The 21,127-nt window shown below is 43.9% G+C and overlaps 1 protein-coding gene across 10 annotated transcripts in view; it reads left to right on the plus strand.

Annotated features, from left to right (window-relative positions):
- Nucleotides 1-21,127, plus strand: part of CELF4 (CUGBP Elav-like family member 4) — a 714,868-nt gene that overhangs the window by 649,610 nt on the left and 44,131 nt on the right. For 3 of the 10 annotated variants that reach the window (XM_074932823.1, XM_074932820.1, XM_074932822.1), the window contains exons 9-11: nucleotides 9,666-9,728; nucleotides 11,409-11,489; nucleotides 17,505-17,648. In XM_074932823.1, the coding sequence (XP_074788924.1) occupies nucleotides 9,666-9,728; nucleotides 11,409-11,489; nucleotides 17,505-17,648 (288 nt within the window). Of the gene's footprint in view, nucleotides 1-9,665; nucleotides 9,732-11,408; nucleotides 11,490-17,504; nucleotides 17,649-21,127 lie in introns of all 10 variants that reach the window. The other 7 variants (XM_074932821.1, XM_074932816.1, XM_074932819.1 and 4 more) reach the window with 3 other exon arrangements.

Raw genomic sequence — 21,127 nt, forward strand, 5'->3', positions numbered from 1 at the left:
GCACTCTCCAAAACTTTACTCCTTGCCATAGACTATATTGAGGCCTGGAGCTTATCAGCATAAAAAAAAAAAGGATTAGACATTTATATGGGTAATGAGAACATCCACAGCCATATTAGACTGGATATAATGTAGAAAGGACACAAACCTTCATGTTTTATGATATAAGCCAGCCACTAATTGCTTGGGGTTAGAAAGAAATTTTCATCACTGGGCAGCTTAGTCCATCATTGTTCATTATGGGATTTTTCTCACTTTCCTCTGCAACATTTGTTACTGGCACTGCCCTGTGGTTCTGCATGTCTCTGTTTCTAAATGCAAGGATAGAAATAAAATATTAAAGCTGAGCATGCAATTGCACTAACATTATAGAGAAGAATATGCCAGTCCCCATCTGAAGTCAGCATCTTCCAAACAACTTTCTTTTATGGTATATCTCTCATTCTGAAAGCGACTAAGAGTGCTGCAGTATTATGTACATAACCATAGTCTTGCTATGATTATGACTTGCCATATATTGTTTAAAGTCTGAATTTTGCTCTCGGATACTCTTTCATACTCCACAAAAAACTCAAATGTGGGTTCACACCATTATATCCTGTAGCAGAATGTTCTTTGCTGCCTGAAAATAACAAAAGAGGACAATCAAAATCTGTAAAGCCATGACATTCACACCATTCAAACCCAAATAAATCCCATTAATTGTGCAGTTTGTCTACATGTCCACCTTTGTGTCTAGCTATAATATTTTTGATGCTGCATCTAAAGGACCCAAAACATCACAATCTTTGCACTATAAAAACAGGTCCATATCATGTAACTGTATTTACTCTGTAGTTCCAGTCTGTTTTATTCTGTCTTCCCCTGGGCTCTTTAAGATTCCTGTTGGAGCAGGGATACACACAGTACCCTTTAAGCCAGACTACTGAACCATCCACAGTTGTGAGGAAAAGGCAAGAGTAGGTCAAAGATCCCTACTCACTAGGTCTCTGATCACAGTCCTAGACCCTGCAGGAATTAGCTTTTTCCGTGGCTCTGGCCAGGCTATGGATCCTTGCAGTAACGCTAGAAAAACCGTTCTTGCAGACATACTCTTTGTAAGCCATGCTCTCATCTTCTCCAAGCTCAGCCAGTATATAATGCCTCACAGTGCACTTTTTGGCATGGATAAATTAACAAGGGAGTAAATACTTCCCCTTCCACTAGTCTGAGCCCCTTCGGTGATATGACCTTTTTATGTATTAATTCCTGCCCTTTAGTCTTTCAGCTTTTGAACACGGCAATGTGTCACAACATATAGTGGGGACAAAAAGCATAATCTGTTGTGCCATGATCTTGTGAGTCACTTTGCAACAGCACAAGAGCATTTGCCATTTTCACATTAGCCACAGTAACAGGGATTGTGCTCTTCTGCCAAAGCTTCTTAGCCACACAGAGCTCAGTGCCTCTCTTGTAACAGTGTGTGATGTACAACAGTGGAGACCATCTGTGCTGGTTTCTGCTATGTCTCACACCATCAGCACTCTGCTCTCCAGTAACAGGTCTTGCCGTACTGGATTGCATTGTGAGGGGCTGGACAAAATGCTTACTCCAAAAATAAAGCCACCTTGGGAAGAGAAGAGGAGGGATATATGAGAAAACAGGGAGAGCAAAGGGCAGCAAACAAGAGAGAGAACAGGGGTTGGCTGCCAAAGCAGATATATATCCGGTAGAATCCAAGAGCTCCCAAAAAACCTTATTCCTCCTCCTAGCTTGACCAGAGGCAGGGGTGGATCCAGTGGAGCCTCAGATGGGAAATGTTTCCAGGATGCTGAGTTCTTCAGTGCATTTGGTCTGGGCTTAGGTTGTCAAGGAAAACAAAGGCAAAGTTCCCTCGGTTGTTCATAATATATTAAAAACTTGTCATCTCATTTACTGTTCTCAGGCACACAGTGGTTCTGTTTCTGACTGCCCACCACTGCCAGGACTAGCTCTATCTCTCCTCTCCGCAGACACAGCAGAGATCCCCCCACTCTCCCTTGCTTACATTGTGGGTACATCTGGGCTAGCAAGACAGCAAGCTCCACTTCGTAGCCTATTTGGGGTCCAGTCCTCTCCAGTGAGGACTAGCTGTCAGTACGAATGGGCAGCCAAGCCTTTATGCCCACATGTTTCCAAGCCACCACTGAGATTGGCAGTAAAGGTGTCCCCCACGGGTGAATTCCTGTGCTGTAGAAACTCATGTCTTAGGAACTGAACCGAGACCATCAAATCATTTTCCTTGGCTCAACAAAGAGCTATAAGGCAGAAACCAATTTCATCCATTGCCAGAAGAGACAGAATTCAAACTCCATCTGTAATTATTATCATTGCCCAAACTAATTTTGTAGGGGAGGAGTTGCCGGCATGCTAATAAGACAGCCTTATCTACTAGCTTGTCAATTAACTAGCAGTGCTGCTCTGGACCAGTCAGTCCAGGATCAGTCCTGACCACGATAGACACCATTCAGTGGCACTGGACAAGATCAGAGCTTCACTTGCACAGGCAGAGAAAAGGACTGACTTCCCCCACCCCAGCAACCACCCTGACATTTCAGTCCTGAAAGATGTCAGATGAGTTCAGAGAGGAGGTGAATCAGGAGAACTGACCTGCCTTGCACCTGTAGAAGGTCCAGGATGAAAACCAAGCCCCACAGCATTCAGTCTAGACGTGCACCATGCCCTAGAAATGTACCTGGCTCAGTAGCCCGGAGGCTAAGTTACTTACTATGGGAAATATTTGGCTGTGTTGTGTGTGTTCACCCTAAATCTCCGGGTGAGTGCTTTCCTGTTCATAATTTGTATCAGCAGTTCCAAAACTGCAACAGTGAGCACCTGAAACATCATTATGACTAGAAAGCATTTATTTGACCCATTTGTAACAATCTGCCACGTGCCATAAACCACACTTTACTGGTAAAATAAATAAGTGAAGGAATGAACTCATTAAAAATATAATAACAAGTTGCCATCTTCAATTGTAGTCTAAGCTACTTTAATGATGCCATGTATTTCCAACAATCATGCTGCAGCCATAATGAATGAGATTGTTTAAGGCAGTTGTGGGAGCCTTTCCAGAGCCAAAATATTTTCTCCTCTGATCTGGAAGAAGGTGTAAATATGAATCAGGCCCTGTGCTGATGTTTTCAGAGGCACCTAAGTGAGTTAAGACCTTGAGCTTTATTTTTAAAGATGACTTAAACTAAGGTCCTCAAAAATATTGAGTTAGAGTGCCTTAAAGGCTTTTGAAACCTGACCCTGACTTAGGTGCTTATGGCCTTAGGCAAAGGGAGGGAAGTCTGGTCCTGACTCTGCTGCTGAATTAGTTTGTCACCTTGGCTAGACACCTCAACCTCTCTGCACTTCTGAGTCTCCCGTGCCTTTCTTGCTTTGTCCACTGAAAACTCTTCATTGACAGACATGACTCCTATCATGTTTTTGCATAACACCCATCTCAGCAGGGACCTGAGCTTGGAGGTGGGACTATTACGAAAATAATAGAGATAATCCTGATTTCTAAGGATTAATGACATGAATTTTATAGTAGGCCCATATTTTGTCCCAAGCAAACATCTAAAATACTGGGGGATGCTACCAAAATGGCTTTTCCAACTAACAGCATAGAGCAGAGGGCACAAATGGCATGGATTTCTTGCCTCCTTTGACATGTAGGGGAAGACACAGTGGGACAACATCTCTGGCTGAGTGGTGTCCAGCCCCTAAATGGCGAAATGAAACTATAAAACACAGACTCGGTCTCTGTTTTCTGCTGGATCAGCACATTCTTTCTGTTATTGCAGTTATTGTTGTGTCTGAATACCTAATTAATTACAACAGTAAACGCTGGCTTCTTTAATCACAGCATCAGCTGTCCTAATCAATCTTAATAATATGGAATCTGTACTATGGCACCCATGAATTTTAATCTACATAAATTTCTTAAGACCTCTCGCAAGCTTGTTGTATGAAATGATATAATTATGGATATAGATTAGGTCTGTAGAGAGTGATTTAAATTGGATTTAAGGAGAAGGTGAATAGAGCCCTCCCACTCATTTATTTATTTATTTATTTTAATCCTGGCCTTCAGATATATTTTTTTTTTGCTATCATTATTTTATTCCCCCCCCCACTGCCTGAACAGTGCTGCCTCTCTTTGATCGCGCTTCACTCCCATTCACCCTCCCAGAGGTGACAATGGTCAAGCTGCAGCTCCTGGGAGAGGTGTAAAATACCTTCAGGACAGTGATAGGAATGGATGCATGGGGCAGAGCACAAAGCCGTGGATCTTGGTGATAACACGCTTTTGTAGACCTATGCAGGAAGCAGCACTGCAAAACAGAGTGAAGTAGATGTAATATAACATGTCTGTCAGGAAATGCATAGGCAATCAGAAGCAGGGGGTGAAGAGGATATCATATAGGTGGAATGTTTGCTGACTTATTCAAAGAGAAATCCCAAGGTGTCTTAGGCACCTAAAATGTGCCAGACACTGCTTTTGTCTCTCAGAGCACTGGGTCCCTCCGATTTCAGAGAGTCAATTTCTTTGGCTTTCTCTTACCCGGAGCTGAGACAGGAACACTGTCCCATACCCCACTGAAGGGGATGGAGGGCCCCATTTTGATGACTCAGGCAGTAGCCATCATCCTTTTTCCTCACCACCCCCACTGGCTTCAGTTCAGGTCTTCCTGATTTACACACCTGACCATCACAGTTGACTTCAGTCCTCTATCCCCTACAAGCATTTTCAGCTGGGGCACCTAAGAACAGCTTGTCTTGGCCAAACACTGTAGCGAGGTTACTGGCACCTCAGAAGGGATTCTTTATAGAACATCACTTAAACCGATTTTATTTATTTTTAACAACGTGATTCATTCTGCCACCTTCATCCTTTCATTGTCTGACAAAAGCTAAATGTCGGGCCTAACACTATCTGAACGCCCCTTAAAAAAGCTGGATTTCAATCTAGTGATATATCAGTAGTGAGAAAGCTTCCTGGTGTTAATTTTAAAGAACTGGTAATTCATGCTGACTTGGGAAATCATCCTTGGTTTTTGGCATCAGGCAGAGGATTTGTAAAGTGACATTAACAGATCTACTTTCTTTGAAGGACTTGGGAGTAATTTCTTGACTTCTTCCTAATGAATAAGTGCTGCCTTCGTTAAATTTATATTTATGGCCATATAGTAGGTCATTGGCTTGTTTTATGTCTCCAGGTTTATGGAAGGTTATCTGCCATGGTCACCTTGTGGCATCTTGGCCAGGATCGTCTTGCAAAGAGACAATTGTATCTGAGCAGGATTTTTCCCATGGAGATATGGAAATGATCAAATTAATATAGAGGCAATGTCCAGGGATAAGGCTCATGCCCTGAGCTGCCAAATTAAGTTACTGTTAGCATCTGTTTTCACAGTACACCTTTAGTTTGCCCTGGCAAGACCAGATCCTCAGCTTCTGCAAAGCAGCAAGGCTACATGGACTTCAGTGAGGCTGACGTGACTGATAGTTGTCCTCTGCCTTCTCAGAAGCCTCTCTGCTTCTTTCACATCACCAGCTGATTCTCAGTGTGTACATTACATCACTTTTATTTTCTTGAATGTCTCTGTGTTGGACATAAGATCTCCATGAGTCTGACAACAAGGAAAGGATTTCAGATGTTATCTGTGGGCACATTTGCACAGTCACCAGCACATCCAAGGTCTTTTGATGTTACAACTTAGAGACATACTAGTTCTGGTCCAGAAGTCCCTTTAAGATTCTTTATGATATCCATGTCCCTCATCTAGTGTCTCCTATATCCCTATTAGTTATTTACCTTCTGGGTAATGGTGGGTTTACACCCTGGCACAGACAGCATGCAGAGGAACTGAGGTCTGTTCCCTGTCCTACATGTCTGTGTTCAACTAATATTTGCAGTAACAGACAAGACTGGCCAGCTGGATAGGAAGAAAAGGCAGCTGACACAGGGTAACTCTCCTATCTTAGTGGAGCATGATCTGTATGAAGGCCACAGGGGTGCACACCCTACTAAGTTATGTGTATCTTATGGAGGAGTAAAGCAACCTTCCGTCACGGTCTCCTTGTGCTGAAACACAGAAATGATTCATGTCTCCCCATCACTTTGAAGCTTAGCATGTGGTGTGGTCCAACCTACATTCACATGTAACCCCCAGGCCAAGCTGGTTCTGGATCATGAGTCCCTCGTATATTTGAGCCCTTGCCAAACTGCTCATGGGTCATTAGTATGCAGGAGGGTTGTCACTTTACTGAACAACATGGCTACAACTTCCTCAAATGTCTAATCTGTGTCTTGATATTTCTGAATCAACACCAACTGTTGGCTTCATCCACAATACAGCTGGGAGTGCAGGCGGTTATGCCCTTCACTAGGTTTAATTAGTCTGGCAGAGTGAGCAGCTACATGAAGATATGCTTATGGCTGCTCAAGCTACATTGGCTTTGTGCTGGGGGACCCAGTTAGCCCTGGAGTCTGTGTCCCTGCACCATTATAGGTTGTGTTGGTTGTCATGGATGCATCCACTGTACTGAAGTCACCTCATCCTTTGCTGAGTAAAAACACTCTTCAAGATAAGGAAGATTAGTTCTTCAGTGAAAAAAGGTCATCACTTTTGTCTTCAAGACCTCTGAGGTCAAATTCCTGCAGGTGGTTACTCACCAAAACTGCTTTTCCCAAAGAGCCAAGATAGGGTATGAGATTACAGGTAAAACAGAGAGCCCCAAGCCAGGGTTTGCTGCCTCCCCATGCTGTCTAGTCTTGCAGCCCAAGGATGCATTCAGCTCACACTTTTTCAAGGACATTCAGGTATGGTGGGGTCAGTGTTAGTGTCCTGTGTGTTAGACCAGCCACCTTGCATCTTCTTTAACTTTGTATAAGTGATTCCCAGCTTGGAGCAAAGCTGACTGAAACCAGGGGAGAGTCTTTCCACTGGCTTGCATGTGCTGTGAGCCAGGAGGAAATTTCCTGCATGGTCTGGGGCACAAGGCAGCCTCCTGAGAAAGAAAGACATGGTTAGATACGACCCTTGCTGACAAGTCGTTAAGACTCAGGAAGTTAACGAACTCTAAAAGCTTTGTGTGGGAGGGAAGAAGGATGCATTAAAAAGCCGCTTGTCCCAAACCCTTTAAATAAAGCATTTGTCCAGTTTTAATATTTAATCTTAAAGGTGAACCATGGTTTTCGGTGTATATTTCCCGAGCAGAATGGCTTAGTTATGAGGGGCAGAGTATGGCTCCAAAGACAGGCAAGATATCCACAGAAGGATTGCAGCTCTGCAGTGAACAAGGTGGTCCTGTTCAGGACATAGAATCAGTTGTAGCTGGGAGAGTGGGCAGTTCCCACATGTGTCCAACTCAGGCAAGAAATAAAGGAAAAGACCACAGTCAGGCAGGTACTGCTCAGTAACTTCTCCCATAACAACAAAGAGGCAGTTATTGCTAATTATCAGCATGACAGAGAGAGAATGAGCATGCCTGAGTCCAGCCTCAGCTGGAGAGGAAGGAATTCTGTGTATATCTCCTGAACAGTGGAGGCAATTTCTTCTTCTAGCTCTATAAACAGATGAGTGCAGCCAAGGAAGGGCAGTTGCCTTTGAGGCAGACACAGTAGATCATTTCTTTTACCGTAGACTGCAAAACCATAGCTGTCTTATAAAGATTTTCTCCCTTTACCACATGTCCCCTCACCTTCCTCAGGAGATATCTTCTACATGACAGGACTTAGTGATTTTGCGGGGTCCTAGTTATTGTGATCCATTCTCCCGAAGGGGTGCAGGAACTGATGTATCACTCAACCTTTCATAGCTATTCAGTTTTCTTCTGGAGCAATATGCTCAACATTCTGTTTTTAGAGGAAAAGAGTTTTGAGCAGAGGTTAAAAAGAATAGATTTTAGTTGTTTCCTTCCTCAAGGAATAACTGGAAAATTTGTTTATATTTTCCAAGCATTTCCTCCAGTTTACTGGAGCATCTATGCTTTAAAAATGTAGCTTTGCATCAGTACTACACCTTCCACTGATCTCCCAGAGGTTTTAATGCATCCTCCTCACACCACTTTTCAAGGGCTGAAAATCCTTAGAGTAGGGCAATGCTTTCACATTTCACATACACACATATGGAGTGATCTGCCAAAAGTCAGCCAGGAAATCGACCAACCAAATTCCAACTTAAGACTGAGATCTCACTTATTTCTTCTTGTGACTAGCCCATCCTCAAAGTCCTCATGATCCAGAATGCCCATAATGAACAGGAGCCTCCAAATCTTAGACAGCTGTTTGGGTTTATCCCCTCCAAGTTTGGTCTTCCCATCATTCCTCCTTGTATTTTGGGAGAAAAGTGGAAGGAAGACCTTGCAAGCTTCCATCATGATCGATTGTGATCTTTGAAGTTAAAGTTCAAGCTGGCATTTGCATCTGTAAGAAAACATTTTGTCCATGTTCTTGTGTCTGTAACACTCATGTTTGCCAACCTTCCCTATACTTTGGCATACAGTCAGTGTTTCTCCTTGGATAGGTCAATGGCACCAGATTTCCTTCCAAGAGGCCCACACCTTTCCATCTTCCAAGCCCTTGCCTCCAGCCACACCTCTGTTCTTGTAAGAAAGAAGATAGGCTGGAGGGGGGGGCGGGAAGTGGCAGCTCCCTATGGGATCGTTGTACAAGTAAAAATCCAGAGGGACTGTGTAAATGTAGAACTGTGCAGCACCAATAAATACAAATTAAACTCATAACAAGAAGTGAAATATTAGGGCCAAGGTGACATTTGGACTGGAGGTTCAGCCAAGCTTTGCTTTAAATATTTTATTGCTGCAGATAAAGAAAGAGCTTATCCAACATGTTTCTCAATCTCTCTCTCTTTTTCTCTCCCTATCAACCAAAGGGGAAAAATAAAAAAAAAAAAAATCATAACTAGCTCTGGTTGTATTTGAGCTAGACTTCAAAGTTTCACAAAAATAAACAGTTTTAGGGGGATGGAATGCACACTTGTAAAAAGAGAAAATGCACTTTGAAGCCAGCAAGGGACTGCATACCTTACGTAGAGATTCACAGCATCCTCCCTGGAGCAGACAAGTGGTGTTCCCCTCCCCTCCAAGCAGCACCTTCTCTCTCACAGAGGGCTACCTGGCAGCAACACAGTCCTTCGAAGGGATGGCAGGATGGCAGGAGACACTGCTTTGTTCTCTTCTCCTTCCTCCTGCTATGCCCCTGTTGTTTTCTGCTCTGATTGAAAGTTTCCTGTGGCTGTATCTGTCACTAAGATCTGAGTTTGCACAGCACCTAGCACAGTGTCAGTCCTGGCGTAAGATGAGGGCTCTTTGGGGTTGATTACTGTAATGCCAAAAATCCTCATGATCAGAGGTGGGCTCCATAATTTAAGCTTGGGAAAGAAGGGGAGAGGTTTGTCTGCTCTCTGGTCCAAAGTCTCACAGGGTGACGGCTAGGGGACAGAGCCCTCCTGGCCATCATGCGGGGATCTGCGCAGTCCTGTCTGTAAGGTGAGCAAGCTGCTCTTTTGGGATCTGCAGCCCCTGGGTTTGTCTGTCTCACAACACATATCGATGAGAGAAGAGAAAAGGAGAGTGCCTGCCATGTTTTAACCCCTTAATTCCTTCTGTCTCTTGTGTCTCCACAGCACAGAGCCCCACTGCAGCAGACCCCTTGCAGCAAGCCTACGCTGGAGTGCAGCAGTACGCAGGTCGTTAGTATTAACACTTTCTCCCAGTAAAACTTTCTATTCTCTAAAGCCTTTAATCTCTGAACACACCTGAAAGGGGCTGGGGGAAGAGAGGTGTTTGCTGATACAGGGGCCAGCTGGGGGCCGCAGACTCTCAGATAAAATTTGCACTTATTGTGAAAATAAAAACATAAAGCCCAGGGTCTTCTGTCCCTAAGGAGGCAACCTCCTCCCTTTCCCCGAGGAAAGGCTTCCGCTGACCTGTACCTCCATACATCTTCTTTGACAGTACCAGGTCCAGTCTGCTTAGCACAGTGTATAAGCATAAAATCAGGCCACTGATTTGGAGGCCAGTTTCTAATATAGGCCTCCTGAGTGCTGCAGTGAGGAAGGGAGATGGGCAAGCAGTCCCTGCAGAGGTACTGCTGCTGTGCCTGGCAGGGTGTGCTACATCTGCTCATACCTATGTTTTAGGGTATGTCTACACTGGCCATACCCCAGGTAGCTAGTTTGAGGCTTGCTTAGAAGCTACACAGACATACTACTGGCTTCCCAGCAGCTTTCTCCACGGCTCCCAACGGGTCAGCCTCCACTCGCGTAGCCCTGTATGCTGAGCACCTCCTTTGCAGTTGATGGACTGACACCAGCCAAAGTGACCTGGTGCAGACCATGACCCCACCGTGTTCAGCCTCCCCTCGTGAGGTGTCCATGGCCAACTTTGCAAGGAAGCTGCCACCCCAAAGTCATTATTTCCTGTGGTAACTGGAGCAATCATGGGCTCCCGCTGAGGAATGGCTATTATCTCATGTCAGCTCTGTATCTGGAAACTTAATTTAATTCTCCATGTAGGGCTTCATTTGCCGGTGTTTTAGTTATTGTCATTTATTGCTTGTGAGGTTTGATAGATGGGAAGCAGCTCAACCCTTTGAGCTGTTAATTAACCCCTCTGCACACACATGGCCCCTATCCCCCTCTCTCTGGGCTCACAGACGACCCGTACTCTGTATTTTTAGCAGCAAGGCACATCATCTACCATCTGTGGTACTGAATGGCTCCCCTTGTCTGCTTAGTGGGGGAGCTGAGGTGGGGAAAATTGTTTAATAGCTGCACACTGTTTCCACTGTGTTTGTGTGAGAGAGAGAGGAAGTCTCTATGGACATGAAAGAAAATTTTTATCTGGGAGTGTATGTGCAACTGTGCCTATAGGATGTGTCGGCATATGAAGGTTAGAGTAAGGGAGGAAACACACATATGAACTGTTTATATAAGCATGTGAATTAATCAGCGTCCAAGAGAGATTACACAGGGAAACATGTGAATGCGCTCTGTGCGTGACTGTCAGCATGGGCATCAACACGCTGAGCTCGTGAATGAACGTGTTTGTGGTGCCATCTGGGATGGTTACGCATCTCTGCTGGGAAAGAGCTCAGCAGGGACCCCCATTTACACCGCATGGCTGTCCCTGGTGTTACTGCTGATGAAGCTGAAGGGAGGGTGGGTGCTCAGGGCCATGTGGCACCTCCTGAAGCACGACCATGCTGCTTCTGACACATCTCAGGCTGCACGAGGTGGCCCTTTACAGAGCCAAAATGCAGTAGAAAGACAACCTCTAGCTTGGTATGATGTTTTGGAGTAAAAGCTCCTTGCCTGCCAGCACTGAAATCTGTGCCTCTTTCTTCTCTCCCTTTCTCTCCCCTGTAGCTGCTTATCCTGCTGCTTATGGCCAGATTAGCCAAGCGTTCCCACAGCCACCTCCCATGATCCCACAGCAACAGAGAGAAGGTGAGTAAATGGGCTGCCCTCCTTTCTGGCCCCAGCACACTATTCCCACAACATTGGTTCCCCTCCTCATACACTTAGGGAGTATCCATTAAATGCCCAATTGCTTTGAATCCCTGGTTCACTGAGTCTTTTCTCCGTTTCCATATGTGGAACAGCATCATTGGCACTAACAATAATATACAGGAACATCTTCATGGGGCATCGCCGCTGAGATATCCTCTGTCCCCAGGGAGGGGAGCATGCTGATTTGCATGGGTCATGGAAAGTCCTGCTAGCAACATAGCCAGTAATGCCCAGTGGGGTGTCTGTGTTCAAGACAAGCAACACAAATGCAGAAAAAAAATGAAATTGCATTGGAATAAAGAACTTAATACAAAACAAATCTCTCGTGGCCCTTCTTTAGAAGCCAGTAACGTGATTTCAGACACCTGCCATTTAGAGAATGAGGACCTGCTATTTAAAAGAGCTGATCTAGTCGTTTCAGCCTCCTTTGATAATCTGGAAACAGAAATCAGCCTTTTAGAGCACAATTTCTGTATCAAGATGAGATGAATCATGTAGTAAAAGTACCTATTTTTTTACATCAACTGTGAGACGAGCCTTGGTTGTCTAGTCTGCAGGATTGAATGGCTTCACCGGAGACATGAAAACGAGGGGTGAATCTCCTACTATTTCATGTAAATGTTTGGGAGTCCACCATGCCATGTAATGCTCCCTTTACAGTCAGCAGGGTGTGGTGGGATCCTCAGAGGAAACCCACTCTGGTAGTCCCAGTTGTCCACCAGGGAGTCCACTGCTCTCTTTTGACAAGAGGGAACTGCTTGCCTAAGTGAGACATTTAAATCAAGTGCTTCAGATTAGTGTAGATACCCTCATTTTAAATAATTACACTTCAACTTTCATCCTCTTTTAGATCACTGCTTCAGATATATTCTATGTTATATGTTATTATATATATGTATAATAACATTTAATATTTTAATATAGTGTAACAGTCAGAATGAAATGAATCAAGATTACACTATCAAACTAAAACATTCTGACAGCCTAGAACTACTTTGGGGGAAAAAACTCATTTTGTAAGAAAATTAGAAATGTCAGCATTTCGATCTAATTTGGAATTAATTTTTTTCTGATGTCAGAATTTCCTGGGGAACACAACTTCCAGCTCCTGATTAGCTCTAGTACATGTCCCTGCTGTGAGAACAGATGCACAGACCTAACGTATCATTACAGAGATGTTTCCCCCATGCTGAAGGACTTTGCTTTTTATTACTTACTGGGGCTAGATTAAGCACAGGACAAAATGGCGAGCAGATCATTGCTCAGCATAGCATTGTGCCAGGAGCCATCAGGAGCAAGGGATGGCTGTTGTGCACACCTTGAAGACCAACTGCCCCGAGCCCCCTGTGTTTGCAAGCCATAATGTGTCTCTATGGGTTGAGGGTGAGTGTCACCCAGTGGACAAGTTATTTCATAACTCCTCACTTCTTCCTGCAAGTAGCTGGTATTGAGGATGTTTGGGGGCCAGATATATGATATGAACAACCAGTCCAGTGCAGGCTGCTGTTCACTGTGTCCTCCATTTTCCTGCAGTGTTTAGATGTTATGGCTTTCTCTGCTGCTTGCTAGAGGGAGAATCTCTAAGGCACAATGCTCCCTTTTAGCAGACGGTCAAGACCTTTAAGAATCTCTAACCTTTAACAGGAAAACACAGCAAGAGAGAAGTCTAATAATAATAATAATGCTCAGTGCTGAGAAGAGTACTTTATGTTTGCAAGGATGTGCACAAACATTGATTCGTTAATGAACCAGCCCTACCACAACAATAACATCAATGATCACATTGTTAATAACAATGCTAACTCTCTGCTCCCAGATCCCAGTTGGATAACAAGCCCAGAGCCGCTTGGCTGCTGCAGTGTTCCTGTTAGAGATTAGTCATTACTTCCACATGAGCGCTGAGGCTGCTGGCAGCTGACGGGGTTCATAGGGTGGAACAGATCCAAAACAAAGCTAGAGATGAAGTCTTGATTCATGTCAACCAGGCAAAACTTGGGGGTAATTTTAAATATGTATGGTATTACTCATCTTGACATAGTTTCTGAAACCCAGAAGTACACTTAGATATTAAAGTGGTGCAAGCTTGTGACTCTCATCTGCCCTGATTCAAACATGCTGAGGACTGAATAACAAGAAGACTCAAAAGAGGCAAGGAAATACCAGCCTCTGAGTATTTGCTGTAGAGGTGAGGTGTGCAGCTGACCAAAGGGCTGCAGGCTAACTTAATACAACCTTACAGGACAGCCCATTTTTAATTACTTTTGGAAGACCAGTCTAGTCATAGCCTTTCTTTATGACACCAATTCCCAGTGTAGGGGATGCAATGATAGATAGCTGATGTCAGCACAGGTATGTGGAGTTTAGTCATGTTGACAGTGGACACAGAGGGATAGGTTGGTTCTGCAGCTATCTCCGTTCTAAAAACCTAAAAATGAGCTGGACAGTGAGGAGCATGGGCACAGCAATGGCTTAGCAGCTCAGGTCAAAACAAGCCGAATCTACATGGACCCACCATAGAGTTCTCTACCATGTGCTTCTGTGCTTTCAGTCATAATTTTTTATGTTATCCAACATGGTTTGTCTGTAATTTACAGACCATGCATAAACAGTGCATTTCTTAAAACATTTCTTTCCTTTTTCTCCGACTCAAGGCTATTGATGCTTCCTGTGTATTAATGAACAGAAATATCTATAACTTAAATCCATAAAACCAAGAGCCATGGTAGACGTCAGGATAGAAATGAACCTTGATTCTCTTCTTATAATGTGTCATGAGGGTTAGATTTTGAGCTGACTTACGGTCCTTTTGAAAACCAAAGTAAAGTATATGGTAAATAAATTTAGTACCGTATTCAGCTCTAAGCTGCCAAGTATACTGATCTCCGATAATCCATTAACTCAGTCTGAAACAAGACCTTTCTCTTCAACAAGATAATTGGAGTCTTCACTAAGGTTTTGCCATAGCAGCTGTGAAGTTCCTCTGGCTCCAGAGATCCTGAATGAGTCTTTAAAACTCATTGCATTTGTGCAATGAGAACTTAGTTCTTCATAGCATTCTGAACTGAGCAATTCATTCCTTCGGTTTCTTAAAAAAAAAAAAAATAGATAGATAGATAGATAGATAGATAGATAGATAGATAGAAAGAGGCAGCCATCCACATAGTCTTCCGTGGAGTGCCCAGATTAACTTGACTCAGGCAAAAATAAAACCAAAAAAAAAAACAAGATAGAGGGGCTGCAGCAGACAAATCTTCTTTTGTGAATTATTTACCAAGGAGTCTGTGTTATTTAACTCATGGATGGATAGATTTTACAAGAAATTTTTTGTTAATTTTCATATGTGGGCATGGTAGAAAAATCAAACCTACCCCAGGGTGTTTCTCAGTAGCAGGTGGAGTTTTCAACACTGGAAATTAGCAAAATTCCCCTCTGTCCCTGGGAATAGACTAAGTTTGGCCTTGAATGTCAGAATTGGTATGGGAAGCCACAGCATGGGTTTCCCAGCCCCATTTTGGAGCTGAACTGAGCTTTCAGAATGGTCTCTGATTTTTCACATCCTCCCTGGTCTATTCTTCTTGGTCTCTGAGCAGTGTGAGGCAAAACAGATTTCAAGGTGAACTAAGAGTTGTCCTCTGCTTGAGCCCAACCTCTAAACCTGGTGTAGATGAAGTTGTGTGCCTCCTGGTCTACCTTATGCCTCCGTAGGTGTTTCTCAGCACATGCAGGCAGAATCCCTACTCATGCACAAGCTGTCCAATACCCCAGGAAATGCAGCTGGTATATTTGAAAGAATTTGCCAGTTTTACAGAGTAAACTGCTGGCTCTGGTGATGTCAGTGGGAATTTTGCCACTAATTGCAGCAAAGCCAAGATTTTACCCATTCTATTATAATGTGGATCTCAAATCCCACAGCAGAAGTGCTCTGGGGCATGTTCAGATGAAAGAATGATTTTTTTCCCTGCTATTCTGGACCATGGTCTTCTCCTGGGCAGAATTTTCTCAATTCTAACAGACACCTAAGGGGGTTGGTGTTTGTTTAACACTTTCAGACTGTTTCATATCTAGTTTATTGTGCCAGTAACCACATTGTGTGGAAATGAACTGCAGCAAGGACTGGAGAAGGGATAGTTTCTCAGTGAGGATACTAAGGAAGAGTCAGATGGGAGATGGGGAAGATGGAAAAGCTTGGCATGAAATAGGAGAACCTGATTGTAGGCCACAGAGGTTCAAAAGTAATTTAGCTAAGCAGATGACCGGGTGCCTAATTAGTTAATTATCCCACCATACCACTATCCCCCCCATTTGGAAGGAACCTTGTTACCATCCTCATGACCTCTAGGAAATGCACAAGATGCAAAGGATCAGCTGTTCCTTCATGACAGTCCTTTTAGCAAATTAGTGGGGAAAATTGTGCTTAGCAAATATTCATTAGGGCTTCATTTTCCATTAATCCAAAAGGAAATGTGGAGAGCCTGTGACTTCAATCACGCTGAGACCCAGGAATTTTAATGAGCTTTAAATGGGCATCTGTCAGAATCCTGACTTCGCCGTACTTCTCCTGCCAGCCGGGGGGATGAGTAATGGCTAATAAAAGGTGGGAGCATCTAGGCGAAATCCTCTCCTAACAGGAAAGGCAAAGTTGTAATTTGCTGTGTTATGACACCATAATTATGCCCTGATGAAGAAAACGACAGTATTAAAAAACTCCTTTCTTTCCCCACTCTTTGCCCGAGACATAAGTGGGGGAAAACTGGCTGAGCAGGTAACTACAGGGACATGGTCTGGGGGGGAAGGAGGAAACCCTCCTTCCTTCTGCCCTCTCACCCTTGCAGCAAGAAGCACTGTATTGCCTTCATCTCAACCCCCTTTAGCAAAGCAGAGCTGGAGTTACCTGTTGAGGTCAGTGCAGAGCTGGGCAGTAGGTGGAAGTACCTTTGGAAATAAGACCATGAAGAAAACAATCCCTGCCTCACCAAACTATACAGTTTTTCTGCTGTTGAACACTGCAAGGCATTTAAATGTGGGCTTTTATCAACAAAACCACTTGGACACACCTGTTCCCTTTTGAATTTTGCTCAAGTTCAGCATGGTTGAAAATAAGTTACATTGAAAAATTTCATTCTAGGCTATTTGACCAGAGGCAGGTTCTCCCTCTTCTGCCCCAAAATACAATTTCAACAGAACATTTTCTGAGGGTCTTTAGTTTAACAAAACTGCGTATTCCAACTAAAGATTTCTCTCTGGATAATTTTCCAAGCACCCTCTGAAGTCTATAAGAGTATATGCTACAACACTGGGGAAAAAAAGCACAATTCTTCTTGTCTAGTAATTTGGGTTTAAATCCATCTGTAATCTCTCTTACAGAACCCTCTGGAATGGGGGACATGGCCAAACGGTCCAGATCTGGGGGAGTCTTCAGGATGAGTCGAGCTGGGGGGTTGAATATAAAATTCTACAAAACAAAATAACCCTATGGGTTTGTGTATATCTTTCTACTTGTTGTCACATTCCTCAGACAGATACAAGAAGGATAATGAAACTTCTGCATGCAGACGCTGATAAGAGGCAAGGGTTAGTGTGGGTCACCCAAAACTTTATAGATTAAATGAGATTATGAGAAGCAAAGAAAAACTATGAACTGCATTCTTTCATTCTTTTTGTTCTTATTCCTCTATTCAGTCTTTCCATGGCCACATGTGCTTCTGCCTTCCTCTGTCTCTAGATTTTTATCTTGGTGTCTGTCCGGGAAGGTTGATGAAGTTAGCATAGCCTCCAGGTGACTTTCTGAGTTCCTGGTCTTCTGCTTTGTCCATTGTTCTGAGAGTCTACAGACTGCTTCCTAGAGGTAACCCCTCACCAGTCAGAGAGGGAGGATGCCGAAGTAAATCTCCACCATGTGCTTTCTCATATCTTATTTCTCTCCATTCATGGGTCTTCTTTTTCTCTTGATAGGACCAGAGGGCTGTAACCTGTTTATCTACCATCTGCCCCAGGAGTTTGGGGATGCTGAGCTGATGCAGATGTTCCTGCCTTTCGGTAATGTCATCTCCTCGAAAGTGTTTGTGGATCGGGCGACAAACCAAAGTAAATGCTTTGGTGGGTAAAGATAACAAAACAATTAGATTCATCCAGGAAAGGGCTTTCTCTGAATACTTTACCTTTCAAACTGCTTTCTTTCTGCTTAAGCTTTATGATTTCTCTCAATTTACTCCTGTCGATACTTTCCCCCTTCCCTCTTTCTCTCCTAATTGTCTCATGCTCAGAGTTGTGTGCGCTGCTTAGAGGTGAAGGTCTGACATCTCACCAGCAGTGGGGGGCTGTGGCTGCAGTGGGGGGGTGGAAAATATCCCCCTTGGAAGAGGAGGTGGGGAGGGTACAGAAAAGGCTAAAGCACATGAAGCAAAATGGAGGGGGCTGGGGCAGTAGGTGAAAATGTTGACAAGGTCAGCAGGAGGAGCATGTGGCAGAAGGGGAATTTCTGTACCTAAGGAAAAGGAAAGACAAGTTATGGTGTTGAAGGGAAAACAGAGCTGTGGGGACAGCTTTCCAGCAGCTGTGATGCATTAGATTGCAAAGAGACAAGGCCTGAAAGCCTGGTCTTCTGGGGGGATGGCTGCTTGGTGAACCACAGGCAGCCTGTTCTGAGCCTGCTGGGTCTGAGCCAGCACCACAGCAGATACAGGCAGCCCAAGGTAACCCTGTGCCTCAACTGAAAGGCTATGCTAAGAGGCCCGGCTTGAAAGCTGCACAGTTCTTACACAGCTCTGTCCTCTCTGTTAGCTCAACCCCACCAGCTGGATCATAGAAAGAGCACAGCCCCAGCTGCCTGTGAGCCACCAGCTAGGGACACCCTGAGCTGTACCTACAACGGGAGGGCTCAGCCAGCCAACAGCCATGTGGTGCTGGCTGTTGTGGGATCCAGCCCAGTGATACCCCACTGTTTGCAAATGTGTTGCTGTGAAGGGTCCCCTCTGGAAGTGCGGCAACATGGGGACCCTACAACATATGATCCCATCCCACCCAGTAGAGCAGGAATCTCACCCATCCATGTGCCCACCACTGGGATGTGTAATTTCTGGTTCTCCGCCGTCCTGCACTCTTCACAGACCTTCCCTTAGAAATGCAAGGGTACAAACTGTTGCTTTTCTTTCCCTGTTTCTTGCAGCTTATCTGGACTCTGTCTCTCAAGCAGAGTTCCAGAATTAAGACTTATTAGACTTTCATTTGATTTTAAAGCCACTCTCAGTCTTCACACTATGCCTTCTTCCATGCTACCTTCCCCTTTCCTCTCCTGGACAACCCATCTCCTAAACCCTCATCCCTTGCTAGCTATGGTGCATGTCATACAGTACTTCCAAGAGTTTCATATCCCTTCTCTATGCACAGTTTCTCCTGCCCATACACAGACGTTGTGAACGAGCTATTTTCCCCTTTGATTGAAGGAGCTCTGTCCCCTGATGTGAGAGGACACAACATTCCCCTTCACCAGTAGTCACTGGATTGTTGCATTCTCAAGCACTATAGGAATGAAGGACAAATAGTTTGGTGTGAAGAGTCAGTTGTGAAATTCAAATGAGAAATTATGAATTAGCCCCATTCTCTCCAGAGCCCACCTGCTTTTTAGAGCTTTAGCCATATAAAAACTCATAACAAGATGAGCAGATCAGCACAGCTCTAGGTGACACTGAAAACTAATGATTCAAGGATATCCACCTGTTAGAAATGGACCTTTGGCAATGAAATTACCATTCCTGTCATAAATTTTCAGGGGACTAATAAGCCTGGTTCTCCACATACTGACAAGTAGGAAGACCAAAGGTAAATGAAGATATTATGTGAGAGCTAAGTCCGGTAAGGGAGAGTAGCTTCTAGACAGGTATTCACTTCATGTATTCTTACCTTAAAGGCTTTCTGGCTACAAGGCTTCATGAGGACAACAACACATACCTAGGTTGTGGGCCAGGGTTGTGAGGCTGGATTTACTGCTGCTTCCAATGTACTGTGAGATCATGGCTGATAGCTGAGCAGGAATTGAGGGATCTTTGCAGAAAATTTTCTTAACATTGAGTCTTACTGGGAGAAACTAAACATCAGACATTTGATAAAGTAAACTCCAAAACTAATGATGGGATATTCACCCTGAAAGCAGGAAGGTTCCATTTGGATGTGTTGACTCAAGCATCCAGGCAATCAAAAGCAGGGATTAGAGATTGCCAGTGCATTTTAGTCACCTTATGTTAGCTTCTGAGACACAAATATCCAAATCCAGACAGTTCTGGGCCCCAGGGGTCAAGCCCCAGTTTTCTCTGGCTTTAACTTACTTTTCCATAGAGCTGAGTGGCTGCTGTGACCATTGGTCAAAATTGTTGACTGTGCTGCCATGTTCACCACCTCCAGAAGGATAGAAATAGCAGAAGTACAGGTAGGTAGTTATAACAAGTATGTCACGCTGCTCTTCAAAACCTCCCACCCTGCTGACCTTCAACTTTAAAGCAATGTAAAAATGTAGAAGATATTACAGAAAATCAGGCCTTTCATTTGTTTTACTAAGTCCACTGAAGATGGCGCTGATTATAATTTTTTGTTCAGTAAGTCAATTTTTTTTAAAAAAAGAAATTACTTTTTCCTAAAGGACAAGAAGGGATTTTGTTAACTTTGAGAATAAGAAAACTCTTTCCTTTTCTGCTTAAACATTTCCCAAAACTCAACATGTAAAAACATAGCATTTGCATTCTGTTTCACTTTTTTTTTAACCCAGCTAGAGCTCTCCAACTGGTAGCCTGGGGGGACAATTCTGTCTGGCCCCAGAAAGATATTCCACCATTATATGACCTTTTAAAATGTATCTGCTATGCAGATCCCAAGTAAATTGCTGTAACAGAGTCTAGCCCGAGGTTGTCGAGAAATTGTCAAGAAGTCCTGCTTTAGACAAACTTTAAAAAATTCTATGGAGAAAAATGTCACCATGGTTTTTTCTATGAGAACAGAAAATACTTCATTTGCTGCTCTTGTCTCACTGTTGAACTAGCTGGCCCAAATTGAGTGAGTCAGTAGAGCAGCATGTCAAAACAAGACTTCTATTCCTTCCCATTTGGCTCCAAATTCTCCCCTGAATTTCCAGCACAAATTTACCTCCTTGGGCCACTACTGACAGGGTAGTATAGGGGCAGCCATAACAATGTTAGGAAGAAAAGAGGTCAGCCACAAACCTTTATCCTGGTTTCTGGAGTCCATGACACTGCACAGAATCACTAGCACCTGCACACACTGAAGAAACCATGCTGTGGTCATGAAGCCTTTGACTTTCTCAGTTCAGAGGCCTCTGCCTCCTAGCTGAAAAGGAGCGGTGAGGAATGCAAGCTACAGCAAACACCAGTCTCACGTATAAATGTGCAAGTGGTCAAAATATATCTATTGTTTTCCATAGCAGGACTGCTTGCTGTACTGTATAAGACTTCCTGAGAAGCAACCCTGACTCCTCACTGAAAAAGGCCATTTAAATTGGGAGGCTACATTGCCTTGGACTTTTCTGCTGCTGCACATAGCCAGGATAGACACAAATCCTTCATTTTCTC

This window comes from Athene noctua, chromosome Z, assembly GCF_965140245.1.
Source record: "Athene noctua chromosome Z, bAthNoc1.hap1.1, whole genome shotgun sequence".
NCBI classification, from domain to species: Eukaryota; Metazoa; Chordata; class Aves; order Strigiformes; family Strigidae; genus Athene; species Athene noctua.